Source organism: Eleutherodactylus coqui, chromosome 1, assembly GCF_035609145.1.
Source record: "Eleutherodactylus coqui strain aEleCoq1 chromosome 1, aEleCoq1.hap1, whole genome shotgun sequence".
Taxonomy (NCBI): Eukaryota; Metazoa; Chordata; class Amphibia; order Anura; family Eleutherodactylidae; genus Eleutherodactylus; species Eleutherodactylus coqui.
In genome coordinates, this window is record NC_089837.1 from 63,396,679 (window position 1) to 63,417,030 (window position 20,352).

The following is a 20,352-nucleotide window of genomic DNA, read 5'->3' on the forward strand; positions in this document are numbered from 1 at the left end:
GTGATGTGGTATTACATAATGCCATTCTGATGAAATGATCATTCTGTAATACTTGACAAAGATGGCACAAAGTCCACCTCAATGGGAACTGCTATTATAGAACAGCTCTCCATTCTAGGCCATAGGGAAGGTAGGGTTCTAAGCAGGAGAAACCCTGTTTGAGATTAATATGCCCTAATAGGGCGTATGAACATATGTTCTTTGCATAACACCTTTAAACACTGAGATACCCACGCCAGAATTTTCACTAATGAGTACAATGGTTCCTCCTTCTATGGACCAGAGGTTGTAGAAAAAAAATATTAACACTGGCATGACCTCTACATAATATAGCTGTATTCAAAACCAGCAGCTAATGTATTTCGAGGCAACATACACCTCTTCATCAGACAGCTGGACAAAAATGATAAAAAGATCTTGACCAGTATTAAAGGGGACCTGTCATCACCTTTGAGCCCCCTAAACTGTGTTGTGGAGTTCAAAGGTGAATAAATGGGGAGCTGTGTTTCACACCGAGTGCCAAATGCATACATAGCCTTTATATCTATGGGAGAGCGCACATATAGAGCTCTCTAAAAAGAGTACAACTGTGTGTGCGTGCCAACTTCACAGGGATACAGGGCAGGAATAAGCTCCAGTGGGTATGAAACACAGCTTCCAGGTCTCCCCATCCATTCACCTTTGAACCCCATAATATAGTTTATGAGGCTCAAGGGTGACGACAGGTTCCCTTTAAGTAAAGCTATCCTCCTAGCCCCATTGTCAAGGCAAATGTCCGAAGCTGGCTATGCATGGATGGGGTGGTTAGAAAAAGGAGGTAGCTAGTCAGACAGCTGTGTGAGCTTATTTGAACCCCTACCAGATGTAATAGAACCCTAATGGGCCAGGAGGACAGCTCCACTTAATAGCAGTCAAGATCATTTTACAATTGGGACTAATTTAGATACTTTTGTCTAGCTTTCTGATGAAGAGGTTATGTTGCCTCGAAACGTGTTATCTGCTGGTTTTGAATAAAGCTATTTTATGTTCCAAATCATTGGCATTTCTCTTTTCTGAATATTCTACTACCTAGGGGTCATGCCAGTACTATATATTTTTTTTCTGCTTCCTATTGCCTACCGCTAACATGACCCTTGATCAACCGGTGATACTAAACTGGCAGCACCTATATCCATACCACTTGCTCACCCATGCCCTAATGTTGCCTTCTACCCATGTTACTCTGCCCAGCTCTTTTCTATTTGCTACACATCCTCCTATGGACGGTCATGGTGTGGTGGGGTCATATGGAGCATGGCCAGGCATGCTTCGTAATAGCCTATGAGACATATTGGAACCTCTGAGTCCCAGTATTCAATCCTCTACTGATTTCACATTGACGTAAAATGTTGATTGTAGGAAAACCCCTTTAAAAACTTAATGGAAGATGACTGAGTGGTGGTCATGGAGGTTAAATTGAATGTAAATTGTCCTCAGGAGAGGTATAATCTTCTGAAGAAAATTCAATTTTGTTAACAGTCACTTTATATTTGCGATTTCCGCTGTAAACAGCCTCACTTTGTCTATCCTGAGTCTCGCTGTTAGTATAAAACATGTTTTCTTGGACTGTAGGCATTTTTTCTTCTCATACGACACCGCTGTGTATCTATGTTATGTCACTAAGGACCCCAGATGCTTGGCCAAGCGAGAGTATGTGGTATGGTTTTACATTTAGGAGGAAAATAAAATTATTGGATCGAGAATGTGACAGGAGCGGATGGAATAACAGCACATAGCTCGCTTCTAGGTTGTGTAAAGCAGAAACGTCGTACAAGATGGAGAAATTAGCACACTTGAGACTTCTGCATCTTAATGGCGCTGATCACATTGGTGTAACGGAAGCTTGGCACTGTCACGTCACAGATCATTTCCAGACATAGTTTAATAGAGAGATTAATAATGTACTTAAAGGGGATGTCCATTCTAATTACGTCTAACATTTATTAAGCGTTTTCGATGAGAGCAGTGGTTTTCTTGTTCTCTTTTTTCTTTATTTATTCTTTCAGTAATTGAACTTTGAAGCTTGCCAGTTTTCTGATGCTATGTCTCCCAACTGTTTTGGATTCTGCAGGACAGTCCTGAATTTGAGACACTGTCCCACAGTCCTGGGCAGCAGTAGGCATTCCCCGCTGATTCCCTGACATGTTAAAAGAAAATTCCACCCACATTCTCCACTGCCTCTTCGCTGCCCTCACCATTCCTTCCGATCCTGGTAATCTCCCTACAGCTGGTCATGTGCTACTGCAATCCTTAGCCCCAGTGATTGGCTGCAGCAGTCATGTGCCATTAAGCATGTGAACCGCTGTTAGAGCTGAGTTCAAGGGAGATCAGCGGATTCCGAAGGCACACCCAGTGAAGTTGAGAAGGTGATGTTACTGGGGTACCTAGTAGGGGCGACTAACAGTGACACTATTACTACTGGAGGTACTATGACTATTGGGGCCGTTAACAGGGGCACTATTAATACGGAAGGCACTATTACTATTGGGGCCGCTAAGGGAGACTACTAGTGGCGTAAATGGCATCACACAGCACACGGACATCCCGTGACACTCCAGAAAAATTTGCTGCGGCGCACTAAACACACCGCTACATACGTCTCTCCTTTCATTGCTCAGAAGTTGGGATCTTTGCGGTTGCTATTTCTACATGTCCCTAGCAATGAGCAAGCGTAGAATCTAGGGTGTTTAACGAAATTTACAGCTATGTTATGACCGATTTCTTTATAGAAGAGTATGTAGAGATGAATGGGGGGTAGAGATGAGCGAGTATACTCGCTAAGGCACATTACTCGAGCGAGTAGTGCCTTAGCCGAGTATCTCCCCGCTCGTCTCTAAAGATTCGGGGAGCGGCGGGGGAGAGCGGGGAGGAATGGATGGGAGATCTCTCTCTCCCTCTCTCCCCCACGCTTCCCGCCGCAACTCACCTGTCACTGGCCCCTGAATCTTTAGAGACGAGCGGGGAGATACTCGGCTAAGGCACTACTCGCTCGAGTAATGTGCCTTAGCGAGTATACTCGCTCATCTCTAATGGGGGGTGAAAATTGTTACTGTTTTATGTTAAATCTGATGCTGTTTTTTTTTTTTTTTTTGTAACAATAATTTTATTCACTTTTGACATTTTTGACAAGGAGGTGTATGCTAAGTACAACATCATGTGATTGCAGTATAATCGAACAATATACCAAATTAGTAAAATGCAGATTCAATAAATGTCGCTCTGCATGATGAGACAAAAGAAGGTTGTGCTGCGATTTGCTTTATACTGGAACTATCAGTCCAAGTGAAAAAGAATCCCGTTTGCATACACCCATTCAGAGTAATGGGTGCTGTTTCTGTCTGATTTTCGGGCCAAAAATTGGTCAGAAATTTTGTCTGTGTGCGTGTCCCCTTATCCTGCAACCCATTAGTCAGGAAGTCGAAGGCGTAGTTAGAGTACAAGCTGTCATGGACAGGCTCACAGTGCATCATGTTGCTGCTTTACAACTCCGTTTCCAAGAAGACATAATTATGGATTTTCCAACATTAAAAATATGCTTTGAGGACTTTCCAATTATGTTCATTAGTATCATGCAAAATGATAGCCAGAGATCAAACAAACATGTAGTGGACACTTCGCGGTATTGGTCTGTTAGGTTTCTTAGAAGTATTCCAAGTACAGTACCTTTTGGTGCTGCTGATTGACTCGAAAGAATTCCTTAGACATGGTTTCTCTCACCCTGCACTGATCTGCTGGTGAATAGAAGGAACCGTGCTTCGGACTGTGTAGAGTCCATTGGTCTAACTTCTCCTTTCACTTTTTTTTACGTTTCTCTTTTTATGTTTTTACCTTTCTTTTTTTTTGTTTCCTCTTTTTTTCTTCTTTCTTTCATCTGTAGTTAAACTGCAGATACCTTATGACTAGAGATGAGCGAGCACCAAAATGCTCGGGTGCTCGTTACTCGGGATGAAATTTTCGCGATGCTCGAGGGTTCGTTTCGAGTAACAAACCCCATTGAAGTCAATGGGCGACCCGAGCATTTTTGTATATCGCCGATGCTCGCTAAGGTTTCCATTTGTGAAAATCTGGGCAATTCAAGAAAGTGATGGGAACGACACAGCAACGGATAGGGCAGGCGAGGGGCTACATGTTGGGCTGCATCTCAAGTTCACAGGTCCCACTATTAAGCCACAATAGCGGCAAGAGTGCCCCCCCCCTCCCAACAACTTTTACTTCTGAAAAGCCCTCATTAGCAATGCATACCTTAGCTAAGCACCACACTACCTCCAACAAAGCACAATCACTGCCTGCATGACACTCCGCTGCCACTTCTCCTGGGTTACATGCTGCCCAACCCCCCCCCCGCACGACGCAGTGTCCACAGCGCACACCAAAGTGTCCCTGCGCAGCCTTCAGCTGCACTCATGCCACACGCTGGCCTCATAGCCACACCACCCTCATGTCTACTTATAAGTGCGTCTGCCATGAGGAGGAACCGCAGGCACACACTGCAGAGGGTTGGCACGGCTAGGCAGCGATCCTCTTTAAAAGGGGCGGGGCGATAGCCCACAATGCTGTACAGAAGCAATGAGAAATATAATCCTGTGCCACCACCATCAGGAGCAATGGGGAACCTATGTGCCACACACTATTCATTCTGTCAAGGTGTCTGCATGCCCCAGTCAGACCGCGGTTTTTTATAAATAGTCACAGGCAGGTACAACTCCGCAATGGGAATTCCGTGTGCACCCACAACATGGGTGGCTCCCTGGAACCCACCGGCTGTACATAAATGTATCCCATTGCAGTGCCCATCACAGCTGAGGTAACGTCCGATTAAATGCAGGTGGGCTTCGGCCCACACTGCATGCCCCAACCTGACAGGGGTTTTTAATTCATAGGCACAGGCAGGTACAACTCTCTATTGTGAAGTCCCTGTGGACCGACAGCATGGGTGGGTGCCAGGAAGCCACCGGCGATACATAAATATATCCCATTGCATTGCCCATCCTAGCTGAGGTAATGTCATGTTTAATGCAGGTGGGCTTCGGCCCACACTGCATGCCCCAGTCAGACTGGGGTTCTTTAGAAGTGAACACATGCAGTTACAACTCCGTGTGGACCGACAGCATGGGTGGCTCCCTGGAACCCACCGACGATACATAAATATATCCTATTGCATTGCCCATCACAGCTGAGGTAACGTCAGGTTTAATGCAGGTGGGCTTCGGCCCACACTGCATGCCCCAGTCAGACTGGGGTTCTTTAGAAGTGGACACATGCAGTTACAACTCCCTGTGGACCGACAGCATGGGTGGCTCCCTGAAACCCACCGGCTGTACATAAATGTATCCCATTGCAGTGCCCATCACAGCTGATGTAACGTCAGCTTTAATGCAGGTGGGCAAAAAATTAATTGGATTACACTGTAGGCGAGGGCCCCAAAAAATTGGTGTACCAACAGTACTAATGTACGTCAGAAAAATTGCCCATACCCAACCAAGAGGGCAGGTGAAACCCATTAATCGCTTTGGTTAATGTGGCTTAATTTGTAACTAGGCCTGGAGGCAGCCCAGTTAAAATAAAAATTGGTTCAGGTGCAAGTTTCAACGCTTTAATGAGCATTGAAACGTATAAAAATTGTTTACAAAAATTATATGACTGAGCCTTGTGGGCCTAAGAAAAATTGCCCGTTCGGCGTGATTACGTCAGGTTTCAGGAAGAAGAGCAGGAGGAGGAGGATGAATATAATACACAGATTGATGAAGCTAAAAGGTCCACGTTTTTGATGGTGATAGAGAACAATGCTTCCATCCGCGGGTGCAGCCTACGTATTGTTTAGGTATCGCTGGTGTCCGCTGGTGGAGAAGAGAAGTCTGGGGAAATCCAGGGTTTGTTCATCTTGATGAGTGTAAGCCTGTTGGCACTGTCGGTTGACAGGCGGATACGCTTATCTGTGATGATTCCCCCAGCCGCACTAAACACCCTCTCTGACAAGACGCTAGCTGCAGGACAAGCAAGCACCTCCAGGTCATACAGCGCGAGTTCAGGCCACGTGTCCAGCTTCAACACCCAGTAGTTGTAGGGGGCAGAGGCGTCACAGAGGACGGTCGTGCGATCGGCTACGTACTCCCTCACCATCCTTTTACAGTGCTCCCGCCGACTCAGCCTTGACTGGGGAGCGGTGACACAGTCTTGCTGGGGAGCCAGAAAGCTGTCAAAGGCCTTAGAGAGTGTTCCCCTGCCTGTGCTGTACATGCTGCCTGATCTCCGCGCCTCCCCTGCTACCTGGCCCTCGGAACTGCGCCTTCGGCCACTAGCGCTGTCGGATGGGAATTTTACCATCAGTTTGTCCGCCAGGGTCCTGTGGTATAGCATCACTCTCGAACCCTTTTCCTCTTCGGGTATGAGAGTGGAAAGGTTCTCCTTATACCGTGGGTCGAGCAGTGTGTACACCCAGTAATCCGTAGTGGCCAGAATGCGTGTAACGCAAGGGTCACGAGAAAGGCATCCTAACATGAAGTCAGCCATGTGTGCCAGGGTACCTGTACGCAACACATGGCTGTCCTCACTAGGAAGATCACTTTAAGGATCCTCCTCCTCCTCCTCCTCAGGCCATACACGCTGAAAGGATGACAGGCAAGCAGCATGGGTACCCTCAGCAGTGGGCCAAGCTGTCTCTTCCCCCTCCTCCTCCTCCTCAACGCGCTGAGATATAGACAGGAGGGTGCTCTGACTATCCAGCGACATACTGTCTTCCCCCACCTCTGTTTCCGAGCGCAAAGCGTCTGCCTTTATGCTTTGCAGGGAACTTCTCAAGAGGCATAGCAGAGGAATGGTGACGCTAATGATTGCAGCATCGCCGCTCACCATCTGGCTAGACTCCTCAAAGTTTCCAAGGATCTGGCAGATATCTGCCAACCAGGCCCACTCTTCTGTAAAGAATTGAGGAGGATGACTCCCACTGCGCCGCCCATGTTGGAGTTGGTATTCCACTATAGCTCTACGCTGCTCATAGAGCCTGGCCAACATGTGGAGCGTAGAGTTCCACCGTGTGGGCACGTCGCACAGCAGTCGGTGCACTGGCAGATGAAACCGATGTTGCAGGGTGCGCAGGATGGCAGCGTCCGTGTGGGACTTGCGGAAATGTGCGCAGAGCCGGCGCACCTTTCCGAGCAGGTCTGACAAGCGTGGGTAGCTTTTCAGAAAGCGCTGAACCACCAAATTAAAGACATGGGCCAGGCATGGCACGTGCGTGAGGCTGCCGAGCTGCAGAGCCGCCACCAGGTTACGGCCGTTGTCACACACGACCATGCCCGGTTGGAGGCTCAGCGGCGCAAGCCAGCGGTCGGTCTGCTCTGTCAGACCCTGCAGCAGTACGTGGGCCGTGTGCCTCTTCTCTCCTAAGCTGAGTAGTTTCAGCACGGCCTGCTGACGCTTGCCCACTGCTGTGCTGCCACGACGCGCGACACTGACTGCTGGCGACGTGCTGCTGCTGACACATCTTGATTGCGAGACAGAGGTTGCGTAGGAGGAGGAGGAGGGTGGTTTAGTGGAGGAAGCATACACCGCCGCAGATACCACCACCGAGCTGGGGCCCGCAATTCTGGGGGTGGGTAGGACGTGAGCGGTCCCAGGCTCTGACTCTGTCCCAGCCTCCACTAAATTCACCCAATGTGCCGTCAGGGAGATATAGTGGCCCTGCCCGCCTGTGCTTGTCCACGTGTCTGATGTTAAGTGGGCCTTGCCAGTAACCGCATTGGTGAGGGCGCGTACAATGTTGCGGGAAACGTGGTTGTGCAGGGCTGGGACGGCACATCGCGAAAAGTAGTGGCGACTGGGAACTGAGTAGCGCGGGGCCACCGCCGCCATCATACCTTTGAAAGCCTCCGTTTCCACAACCCTATACGGCAGCATCTCCAGGCTGATAAATTTGGCTATGTGCACGTTTAACGCTTGAGCGTGCGGGTACGTGGCGGCGTACTTGCGCTTGCGCTCCAACACTTGCGCTAGCGACGGCTGGACGGTGCGCTGAGAGACATTGGTGGATGGGGCCGAGCACAGCGGAGGTGAGGGTGTGGGTGCAGGCCAGGAGACGGCAGTGCCTGTGTCCTGAGAGGGGGGTTGGATCTCAGTGGCAGGTTGGGGCACAGGGGGAGAGGCAGCGGTGCAAACCGGAGGTGGTGAGCGGCCTTCGTCCCACCTTGTGGGGTGCTTGGCCATCATATGTCTGCGCATGCTGGTGGTGGTGAGGCTGGTGGTGGTGGCTCCCCGGCTGATCTTGGCGCAAAAAAGGTTGCACACCACTGTTCGTCGGTCGTCTGCACTCTCAGTGAAAAACTGCCAGACCTTTGAGCACCTCGGCCTCTGCAGGGTGGCATGGCGCGAGGGGGCGCTTTGGGAAACAGTTGGTGGATTATTCGGTCTGGCCCTGCCTCTACCCCTGGCCACCGCACTGCCTCTTCCAACCTGCTCTGCTGCTGCACTTGCCTCCCCCTCTGAAGTCCTGTCCTCAGTAGGCGTAGCAAACCAGGTGGGGTCAGTCACCTCATCGTCCTGCTGCTCTTCCTCCGAATCCTCTGTGCGCTCCTCCCTCGGACTTACTCCAATTACTACTACCTGAGTGATAGACAACTGTGTCTCATCGTCATCGTCCTCCTCACCCACTGAAAGCTCTTGAGACAGTTGCCGGAAGTCCCCAGCCTCATCCCCCGGACCCGGGAACTTTCCAAAGGTTGGGCATCGGTCACGACACACTCCTCCGGTGGGAGAGGAACCATTGCTGGCCATTCTGGGCAGGGGCCCGGGAACAGTTCCTGGGAGTCTGCCTGCTCCTCAGAATGTGTCATTGTAATGGAGTGAGGAGGCTGGGAGGAAGGAGGAGCAGCAGCCAGCGGATTCAGAGTTGCAGCAGTGGACGGCGCAGAATTCTGGATGGTCGATAGATTGCTGGATGCACTTTCTGCCATCCACGACAGGACCTGCTCACACTGCTCATTTTCTAATAAAGGTCTACCGCGTGGACCCATTAATTGTGAGATGAATGTGGGGACGCCAGAAACGTGCCTCTCTCCTAATCCCGCAGCAGTCGGCTGCGATACACCTGGATCAGGAGCTCGGCCTGTGCCCACACCCTGACTTGGGCCTCCGCGTCCTCGCCCGCGTCCACGTCCTTTAGGCCTACCCCTACCCCTCAGCATGCTGTATTACCAGTAGTGCAGAAACAGAAAGCTGTAATTAAATGTGCCGCTTATTGGCCTGTGGTTGGAGGCTGACTTCCCTTACGGAACGCACAGCAGATCCAGGAAACAATTTTGCGCAAGGCTGCTGTAACGCTTAGCTGCGTAATAATTAGGACTACTACCCCCAGCAGATAGATACTGTAGGCAGCGTATAATATTATGTATACTGTTTCCCTCTGGCGGGATGATGGCGCTGATGTAACAGAGACAGCAGATCCAGGAAACAATTTTGCGCAAGGCTCCTGTAACGCTTAGCTGCGTATTAATTAGGACTACTACCCCCAGCAGATAGATACTGTAGGCAGCGTATAATATTATGTATACTGTTTCCCTCTGGCGGGATGACGGCGCTGATGTAACAGATACAGCAGATCCAGGAAACAATTTTGCGCAAGCCTGCTGTAACGCTTAGCTGCGTATTAATTAGGACTACTACCCCCGGCAGACACGCAGTAAACTGAAGACGGTCACAGGCAGCCCAAATATAGTATTTTTCCCCAATTTTTTGGAAAAAGCCCACTGCCTATATAGCCTAAATATCTCTTTCCCTGCCTCACCAGTACTGGCCCTATACTCTGTACAATGACTGCAGACTGCGGACGCAATGCTCTGCACGGCCGATATACAAAAAAAAAAATTGTGCAACACTGCTAAAAGCAGCCTCAACAGTACTGCACACGGTCAGATGTGGCCCTAAGAAGGACCGTTGGGGTTCTTGAAGCCTAAAATCACTCCTAACCCTCTCCCTATAGCAGCTCCGACATCAGCAGCACTTCCCCTGATCTCTGTCAGAATGCATCTGTGGCGAGCCGCGGGAGGGGCCGATTTATATACTCGGGTGACACCTGATCTCGCCAGCCACTCACTGCAGGGGGGCTGTATAGGGCTTGAACGTCGCAGGGGGAAGTTGTAATGCCTTCCCTGTCTTTCTATTGGCCAGAAAAGCGCGCTAACGTCTCAGAGATGAAAGTGAAAGTAACTCAAACATCGTGTGGTACTCGCCTCTAGTAACGAGCATCTCGAACACGCTAATACTCGAACGAGTATCAAGCTCGGACGAGTACGTTCGCTCATCTCTACTTATGACCTTAAAAAGGTAGTACTGTAGTGATCGGACAACATAAGACTCTGCGGAGACTGGTAACACCCAGTTGTCAGTTCATAAATTTATAACAGTAATACTAGAGGAGCGGCACAACAAAGAGATATAAGAAAAAGTGCTTCAGAAATGTTATATTATGGGAAACACCAGTATGTATTAAACAGGCATGTCAGTAGAGTTGACTGGTCCTCTTTAACTATTTCGCTATTTAGGGTTTTTGGATATTTTGCACCTCCAATAGCCAGGAATTTTCAGACAAAATTAAAAAAATAACTAAATTGTTTCTCAGGAATAGGAACAAATAGAAACCCCCGGGCACTTTTTGGGGATGGGTTTGACAGATAGCAGCGTCATCTAGTACACAGAAGGCAGTGGCTGGAGTTAGAAGCATTTTCAATAATAACCCCTTAATGACATGGCCTAGTTTGGGCTTAAAGGGATTGTCCGAATTGCAATATTTGTCTAAACCCAGTTCCCCATGCAGTAACAAAGCAGCATATACTCGCCTCCTCCCACTCCCATTGTGTCCCGCAATGCTGCTTGGTCCTCAGTACCTGTGTTTGTGTACAGGTTTCATTCCCACATGGTTTACAGGATGTTACAGGCACTGCAACCAATAACAGAACTCAGCCCAGCCATCCATCGCTGAGCTGTTTATTGCTGCACTGCCTGTGACATCCCTAAACAGGCTAGGGAAGCCTGTAAATGTGATGCCAGAGGGGAGAACAGGGATACAGCTGGAGCAGTAAGTGGTGAGTATGTTTCCTTGTCAGTGATGTGCGACTTGGTTGATCAGGTAAATGCGGTGGATATAGTATATCTCGACTTTAGTAAAGCATTTGACAAAGTATCTCATACTATACTTATTGAAAAAATGACCAAATATGGGATTGACGAGGCAACTGTTAGGTGGATTCACAACTGGCTGAGTGATCGTACTCAAAGAGTGGTCATAAATGGCTGCACATCCAAGTGGAAGAACGTATCAAGTGGGGTACCATAAGGCTCTGTCCTAGGCCCAGTGTTGGTCAACATTTTTATAAATGATTTGGAGAAGGGAATTAATGGGAAACTGATCGAATTTGCTGGTGACACAAAGCTAGGAGGGATAGCTAACACTAGGGAAGAGAGAGAGAGGATTCAAAAAGATCTAGAAAAGCTTGCACAGTGGGCGGCGACTAACAGAATGGTATTTAACAAGCACAATTGCAAGGTTCTACATCTGCGCAAGAAAAAAGATAAAAAAAACATATACAATGTGGTAGGAATTGGGCTTAACATCAGCACATGTGAAAAAGACTTGGGTATACTAATAGATCACAGACTGAACATGAGTCAACAAAGTGATGCAGCAGCAAAAAAAAGTCAAACACAATTCTGGGATGTATGAAGAGAAACATAGAGTCTAGATCACGTGAGGTAATTATTCCTCTCTACTCTTCCTTAGTCAGATCTCATCTGGAATACTGTGTCCAGTTCTAGGCACCACAATTTAAAAAAGACAGACAAACTGGAACAAAATCAGAGGAGAGCTCAAGAAATAATTTTACGTCCTATTGCCTTATGTACCAGGCAGTCAAGATGTAAACTTTGTCCCATAGCTTCACGTTCCAAAAACAGTGTGTAATCATTCGTAGTCTTCATTTGTGTGACTGGCATCCATCAACATTCATCGTTAGTTGAGTAAGAAAAGACGTCGTTGGCGTGCAAAATGTGCTTTTGTGAATATAACAGTTCTAAGACAGCTAACCGCTGTGTGAGAACGAACCAAAGGAGCCTCAACAATGCACCAGCCGGTCTAACAACATGATTATGCAAGTGGAGCCAGTGGTTATGGAGGATCGCCGATTGACTATGGAAGAGATTGCATTGCACGAAGACCTGAAGATGCAGAAAGTTTCCACCAGATGGAAGCCACCTATCTATCAAGACAATGCTCCTGCTTATCAGGCCACCCTTATTCAGGAGTTTCTACATGACTACAGCTTTGAAGTGGTTCCTCATGCTCCCTACTCACCTGACCTTGCACCTAGTAATTTTTGGCTTTTACCAACAATGAAGGGCACCTTCCGTGGTCACATGTTTTCTAGCTGTGCCATTTTCGCATCAGCAATTTTCCAGTGAGCAAAACAGAACCTTAAAAAAAGACATTTGCAGTGTCCAGGCAATCATTGGCGTTGTGAAAAATGTGTGTCATAGAAAAAAATTAGGAGACCTTAGAACTTGAATGCCACTCGTTAAAAAAAAGTATTAAAAAAATCGTACTACCATAAATCCTCATATGCATATATTTTCTGATAGTACCGTATTTTCCGGTGTATAAGACGACCTTTTAACCCCGAAAAATCTGCTTTGCTGTCGGGGGTCGTGTTATACGCCGAGTATACAGTGTCCCGAAAAATACATCAATACCCACCTCCCGCGGCGCTGCTGCAGGCTGTCGTTCCCTCGTGCACGCTAGCAGAGCATTGCTTTCTGCAAGCGGGGCTTGAATGCCCCGCCTCCAGAAGGCTGATGCTCTGATTGGCTAACTTAGTCTGGCGTTAGCCAATCGCAGGCATTCATGACGTCATTGGATGGCTGTGATTGGCTAACGCCAGACTAAGTTAGCCAATCAGAGCATAGCTTTCTGGAGGCGGGGGAATGCTCTGCCAGCGTGCACAAGGGAGCGACAGCCTGCAGCAGCGCCGCGGGAGGTGAATATTGTTTTTTGTTTTTATTTCACACTGTATTCCTGGTATATAAGATGAAAAGTCAGGGGTCATCTTATATGCCGGAACTCACCTGTCAGCCGCAGCGGCACCCGAATCTTCAGACCCGAGCACAGCGATACTCGGATAAAGCACATTACTCGAGCGAGTAGTGCTTTTCCGAGTACGCTCGCTCATCTCTAATAATAGCTCATAAAAATAAAAGTTCAACATGTTCACATATATCCCACTTCGACATATGTCTACTGTACATATCTGCACATATCTTCATATAATAACTAGAACTGGAGGGATCAAACATCTGGTTTTAATTTGGTAATTTCAAAGAAGCAAGTAGATAAAAAAAATTCTAAAATTATACTCCTTGACAGGTAAGCGCACACCTAGACTCAGTATATTACTTGAAAGCTGATAACCTGCTGATTGTACATAGCTGACAGCCATGCCCACCTTCATGTAACTTAGTGACAAAAAAAACTATTTTTTTTTAATACAATAACACATACATTTGCTCCTAAAGCTCACATGAATGCAGAAGTTTACACACAATAGCAATGTAGAAATAATAGCTCCTGCTGTGCAAAGTTCATATATACCATAGAATGCTGAAACCAAAGTTGTGCAATATTTGGCTGTCATCCACAAATGTGTTAAAAATATACTGCACAACGCAAAGAGCTACCAGGCTACTAAAGTTGAAATTTTATTCTGAGTGCAAGCATACCATGTATAATAATACAGCTTAATAATTTATACACACATCCACCTTCAGGCAACTTTGTATCAAACAATGATTGTAAGCAAAAATTGCATGAAAATTCATGTTTGTGACTAAAATACTTACTCAAGTGGACCTCTTATACAGACACAATGTACTCTGTAAAAAAACTGTAATATGTGAGGAGTTCACACATACATGTCTACATTCACAGGTGCGTGTGTAAAAGAAAAGCCAAAACCACAGGAATGCGCCAACCAATTTTTGCATGCAAATTAAATAGTGGATTATATAAGTACTGTATATACTCGAATATAAGCCTAGTTTTTCAGGACATTTTTTTGTGCTGAAAAAGCCTCCCTCGGCTCATACTCGAGTCAGGGAAGGCTTTAAAAATAAAAAAAAATCCATACTCACCTCCCAGCCGGCGTCTGTGTCTCCGGCGGCGGTGCGCAGGCTGCTTGAATTCTCTCTGCTGTCATCCCCCGCTGTTCTCTTTGCTCGGCTCTGTCATCCCCCGCTATCAGCGCTGTGTAAGTAAGAGCTGTGATTGGATTGAGCGTCAGCCAATCACAGCCGGTGCTCGAATATTCACAGCCAATCAAGCTGCATTAGAATTCTCCATGCTCGGCTTTCAAATCCCCTGCCATCAGTTATGTGTAAGTAAGCGCTGTGATTGGATCGAGCGCCAGCTGTGATTGGCTGGCGCTCAATCCAATCACGACGCTTACTTACACAGCACTGACAGAGCCAAGCAGAGAGGACGGCAGGGGATGACTGCGGGGAGAATTCAAGCAGCCTGTCGCACAGACACAGACGCCGGCTGGGAGGTGAGTATGGAGGGTTTTTTTTACTTAGTATATACTTGAGCCTAGCTCGGCTTATACTCGAGTCAATAGGTTTTCCCAGTTTTTTGTGGTAAAACTTGTTGTCTCGGCTTATACTCGGGTATATACGGTATATAATTTTCCATCCCCCTATACAAACTGTAACCTAAACCTTATGTAGTGCATTAGCTAAGGCCGCTTTAAGATAAGCGAAAAGTAGGTGTTTATTTTGCTTCCATTTTTGATCTGGCCATAACTTTGATAGAAAAAGAACAGACCTGACAATTAGGATGTGCCTGCCGCTCATTCTGAGTAATTGAAACATTAATTGAAAGGAGAGTTTTCAAAATAATAGCAGTGAGGAGTTAAATCGGTGAAGTCATTAGTTAATTTTGGTCCTTATTTAAGGTAGGGGGGTGGCAAATGGTGCACATGTAGGGAAAAACGGGTGAAAATGGGTCATTCCAGGTTACAGACAAATGGGATTGAGGTAAAGGAGTGACCAGCCCAATCCCGAGAACTTGTGAGATGATTATTGTATAAAGGGTGTTGGGTGCATGATCACGCTCCCTGAGGAAGGGGGAGGTTCCCCAAAATATTGCTGCTATTGCCGAAATGCCTCCACACTCGGCTCTCCTGCCTCGCCACTATCTAGGCTGGCTGTGTATGAATCGAAGCACTCCATGAACTAAAAGCACTTTATGGTGAAAAAAGCCTTGTGTAGGTATGCTGCCGTGAAAAGCATGAGCTAAAAAAGTAACAAGTAAGCACTGGATGATGGGGGCTGCAATTTCTCATATACATATATGTGATTGCGGGATCCCTTGCACATGACACCTATGAGCGAGCCCGAGTAATACACACTTTGGAGTTTGATTGTGTTTGGACTAGGATGTATAAAAGGAGAGAAATAATGTAAAAATGAAAACAAACCAAAAAATATCTAAAAGATTAAATTTACATCATGCCAGAAGCCAAATCTGTATGGGGTTATATTCAATGAACCTTTTTTGTTCCCTCTCTTTGAATATTAACTTCACTAATGACAAGTTATCTGTTTATTCTCTTCGCAGCAAATGCCATGTATATGGGTAGTCAAGAAATGGTGAAGGTCGTGGAAAGGGACAATGCAACCATCAAGCAGCATTTAAGCAAGGTGATTCTCACGATATCTCATAACGGACCAGGTATCTCCATCTGTGCCACTTCTAGATTTATCTCTTTCCAATCCACTGTCTGATGTCTAAAGACATTCTGATTGAAGGCTCTACAGCCCTGATGTTGGAAGACGTCCGGCAGGGTATTCTTACTGTAGATTACGCTCTGTTGTCGGGGGCCTCTCCAGCATGTCACATACCGCAGTACTGGCTCTGGGCAGCAGATGGCACTATTGTATAATGGCAGAAAGAGAAAGCCCCCTAGGAAACTCTGAATCCAAAATTGGATTGCAAAGGGTTAAAGTGAATCTGTCATCAGTTCTGCGGCTATAAAACAGCCTAAAACCGATAAAACAATGAAACATTGAACTTTTTCACACTTATTTGGTTAAAGGCTAATTCCCGGTGAGTGGTCCAGTGGTGGTCTGGACCATCTTTGGTGGGCTTACCGAACCGTCTGTGCAGGCCGAAGTATATCCTCTGACATCACCCCTTTCTGAAAGCGTGCCTTGGATGACATAGGAAAACTCACGCGTGCGCTGGGAGATCCCAGACCGATGTATGTACAGTTGAGTGACTCTGACCACAAAACGGCTAGATGGTCTGTGCATGTGTTGGTCCAGTATCTGCTTATGCATGCGCAAGACTTTCATTACCATGTGGATGACGTCTCCTACGTCATCCACGGCACACTGGCAAAGAAGGACAATCTGGCCCACCAGAGACAATCCAGCCGGCCTACTAATCTGCTCGCTGGGAATTAGCATGTGGTGCAAGAAATGTTTGAACCTCCTTTTTAACGGTATGATTTGATCAGGACTTGTAACAAAATAAGTTTGAAAAAGTGCAGTTCATTGTTTTATCGATGTAGGTGGTTTTATAGCTGCAGAACTGATGACTGTTTCCCTTTAAAGGGGATGTCCAAGTTATAAAATAGTTGGTTAAATGCAGGAAAGGTGATAAAATAGCAAAAAATTCTATATTCATCAGATCGAACACCTGCCGCTTCAGCACTACCACTTCAGTCCCCCCAGCTGAGCTGCATCAGAGACATGCTTGTATACCCAAGTGATCGCTGCAGCCAGTCACTTGGCTCCGTTGTATACTTCATGGGTTTTCGCCTTCCTTTCGATCAACACTGTAGGATTTATAGGTTGGACCTTATGGAATTCTGTCTTTTTTTTTAGCCTTACCATCTATCTAATAGATACTAGCGCAGTCTATGTCAGTGTTATTGAGCTAGTACCATCTCTCCTAAGCTGGAACAGAAAATTGGCAGAACACACTAGAGGTGAGGAACTCAAAATCATGAATGCTATACAAAAGTAGCTTCTTTGAGAGGCCAATGCACAACAGGTGCCACCAGCCTAGTACATCAGTCAACCAAAGGTCAGGTAAACGTTGCGAGCTGAGGACAGGGTGAACTAAGGCTCTGACGCAATCTGTTGGTAGGTATTGACTTAAAAGAAAATTAAGTCTTTATCAGACACTTGCATTTTACATATAACAATGTGTAAATGCCTCAGGGTGTAATATGTGAAACAGTAATTAGCATTGGTGGCCACCAGATGGTCATAAATCCATCCTTCTGATGAAGAGGTCTGTGTACCTCGAAGCATATTACCTACTGGTTCGAAATGTACAATTTTAAACCAATACCATCAACTTCATTCTTCGTTAAATCAATACCTACCATCGGGTCGTGCCAGAGCCTTAGTTCACTGTGACCTCCATCATTCACAAGTTTCTATCCACCTGCACCAATTTGAATCCAAGAGTCAATGACTAGCTGCGGGAGAACAAAGTAGAGTATTTTTTCTTCTTGGGCTTCCACCAATGATAAGCATACCCAACATAATAGACTGTCATTTTAGCCCTTTTTTGTTTTACAACTTGCATATAAATGAAAAAAAATCAAGTATTCTCTAATTAGATCATCGACTTTGTAAGTTACTTTTCATGTTCTCTGATGAGAGAGCTCCCATTACAGTCGATGTAGCCTTTACAAGAATATTTAGTAACTCAAGATGCTGTCTTGGCAAGTTTAATTGGACAAAACTTCTCACACTAAAGAACTTTATAACCTATACACACATTTTACTTCTTATTACTTACCCCTCGTGGCAAATTTAGTTACTCTCTCGTTGTCATTAAAATGTGTTTTAGTCCCCGAAAAAAAAAAAAAAAAAGTTTGGATTCAACTTTAATGTATTTTACAATGAACTTAATGTACATTTTAGTCCTCAGCGGGCTCCTCAGTGTTGTCTTTACCAATAGCCATAGATTAGTGGATACGCCGCTTTGATTTCGGGGATACCTTCATCTGGAATTCTAAAAGAAAAAAAAAATTCTGGAAACTTTTTTTTAACTGTTTACATGAAAGCTGTGGAGAACTGGCAACCTTTTTAATGTGTAGTTTATAGACAGGGCAAGTGGGTTAAAATTATACGGGTTGGAAGTTTATAAAAACAAAAAATAAAAGCCAAGTTGCTTTACAGTTGGCAAGTTACCACTCGAAAGGAGAAAAAAAAAATCACAGCGCTTAGTAGTTACAGCAACCATAAGTTAAAAGCCAATCTTAACACCTGGTTGTGCCAGCGCCAGTGTAATAGATCAGTTATTGCTGGATCCTGCTTGCATCTTGTATTCTACCGTCTATGGGAGATGAGGCACTAAATTATTCCAGTCCCACACTGAGTGCAGGTTTAGGAATACTTAGTACTGGCAATGGACAGATTGAAAATATTTTCCTTTGAGATTCCGGGCTCCCAATATAGTTGTGCTAATTAGTTCAATAAATGTTAGTTTTTACTTTTTTTTTAACAGTTTTGCTTGTTAAGCCAATTTAATGCATATTGTACTGTTTTTTGCATGTAAATGGTATCAGTCAGCAGGTTCCTCGCTCTATTTTATACATTTTTTTTCTACAGGGTATTTGCCCAAGAGACCATTATATATGTCATGCACATGCTATCCACTGAGTGGGTGCCACCTCATTTGCAGCAACATTTATCTTGCTTATATAACGCCAACATGTTCCACAGCGTTGTACTGATATTTTCATTGCCCACATCATTCCCTGTTTCACACAAATTCACATGTGGGCCAATTTTTATGTTGAGCCAAATTAACCCATCAGTTTGGTTTTTTTGGAGAATAGGAGGAGACTGGAGTACCCAGAGGAAGCCTATGGAATCACTGGGAGAACATACAAACTTTGGGTAGATGTTGCCCTTGCTCAAATTCAAAGCAAGGACCCAATGGTGGCTTTCCACTGAGCCACCTTGATGCCCATCAGAAAAGCAACTGCCTGGAATTGAGCTTAAGTTATAGGTGATCGAATAGCCAGAAGTACTATGTTACACATTAGGTGGAGATGTGATCAAATCAGAGCTTTCTGGCATAGTGTGTTTTCCACATACCAATTAAATAATAAAGTAAAATATTTCCCAAATCGCCCTTCTTTTTATATTCTTGCTGGTCCCAGAGACCCGCAAAGGAAGAACTGGTTAGGCTTCTGCCTGGCTGCGGCTAGGTCTCCCATACTGCGCCATTGGCATCCCACACATGTCCCATCCATGATGGAATGGCAACAGGAGATGACCACCTCTGCGATAGCTTGTGTGGACATTCTAGAGATCCTGAAAAAATGTTATCAGCATAGCAGCCTTTTATTGAGTTTAAGGGTACCCTTGCTTACAGAGACCTGTTCAATTAATTGGGTCCCGTCTCCCCCCCCCCCCTTCTTTTCTTCTTCCATCCCCTTTACTATTCTCTTTACCAGTCACTTTATTCTTATACTAACCTTTATTTCCCAACTCCTTTCCCAAGGAGCATATCTGGCTCTCTTTGTCCATAGATATATACGGTTTCAAGATGGCCCCATTCTACTTTACCTTGTCTTTTGCTGCATTTGTTTTTCCTGGGAGACCTTTTTGTATTTTCTTGTTGAAAACTTTCAAAAAAACTGATTAAAGAGATTTTCCAGGGAGAATGCTACTCCTGGATACTACGACAGGGGTCCGTCGCTCGGGACCCCGACTGATCAGCTGGGTGAGCGCATGCTGTCAGTGCCGCAAATACACAGAGGTCAGTAGTATACTGATAAAGAGATACTGATAATTTATCTGCATAGTTATGCTGGAATGAACCTGACTGATAGGGGTTCGATCAGACATAGCAAGATGATCACCTATAACTTATGTTCAAAGGGGTTTTCCAGGGAGAATACTTCTGACCTCTGTGTATTTGCGGCGCTGACAGCATGCGCCCACCCAGCTGATATATATATATTATTAGTTAAGATCTTAAAGAGGTTCAGTGAAACTTTTTCTGTTGATGACTTATCCTCAGGATAGGTCATCAATAGTTGATCTGTGGGGATCCACTGCTCAGGATCCCGCTGATCTGTTAATCTCCTGACTCACTGTCAGTACGGATAGTGCTGGAAGCAGATAGTGCTGTCAACATTTCAGCAGCCTGGTTTGATACTGTAGGCACAGCTCTTATTGAATTCAATGGGAGCTGTGCCAGCAGTACCAAGCGGAGCCACTGCAATACAGACAGTGCTGTTGCTT

General features: G+C 45.8%; 1 protein-coding gene across 3 annotated transcripts in view; it reads left to right on the forward strand.

The window, feature by feature from the left end:
* LDAH (lipid droplet associated hydrolase) overlaps nucleotides 1–20,352 on the forward strand; it is a 199,598-nt gene that overhangs the window by 164,876 nt on the left and 14,370 nt on the right. For all 3 annotated transcript variants that reach the window (XM_066596791.1, XM_066596800.1, XM_066596783.1), the window contains one exon: nucleotides 15,692–15,774. In XM_066596791.1, the coding sequence (XP_066452888.1) occupies nucleotides 15,692–15,774 (83 nt within the window). The remainder of the gene's footprint in view (nucleotides 1–15,691; nucleotides 15,775–20,352) is intronic.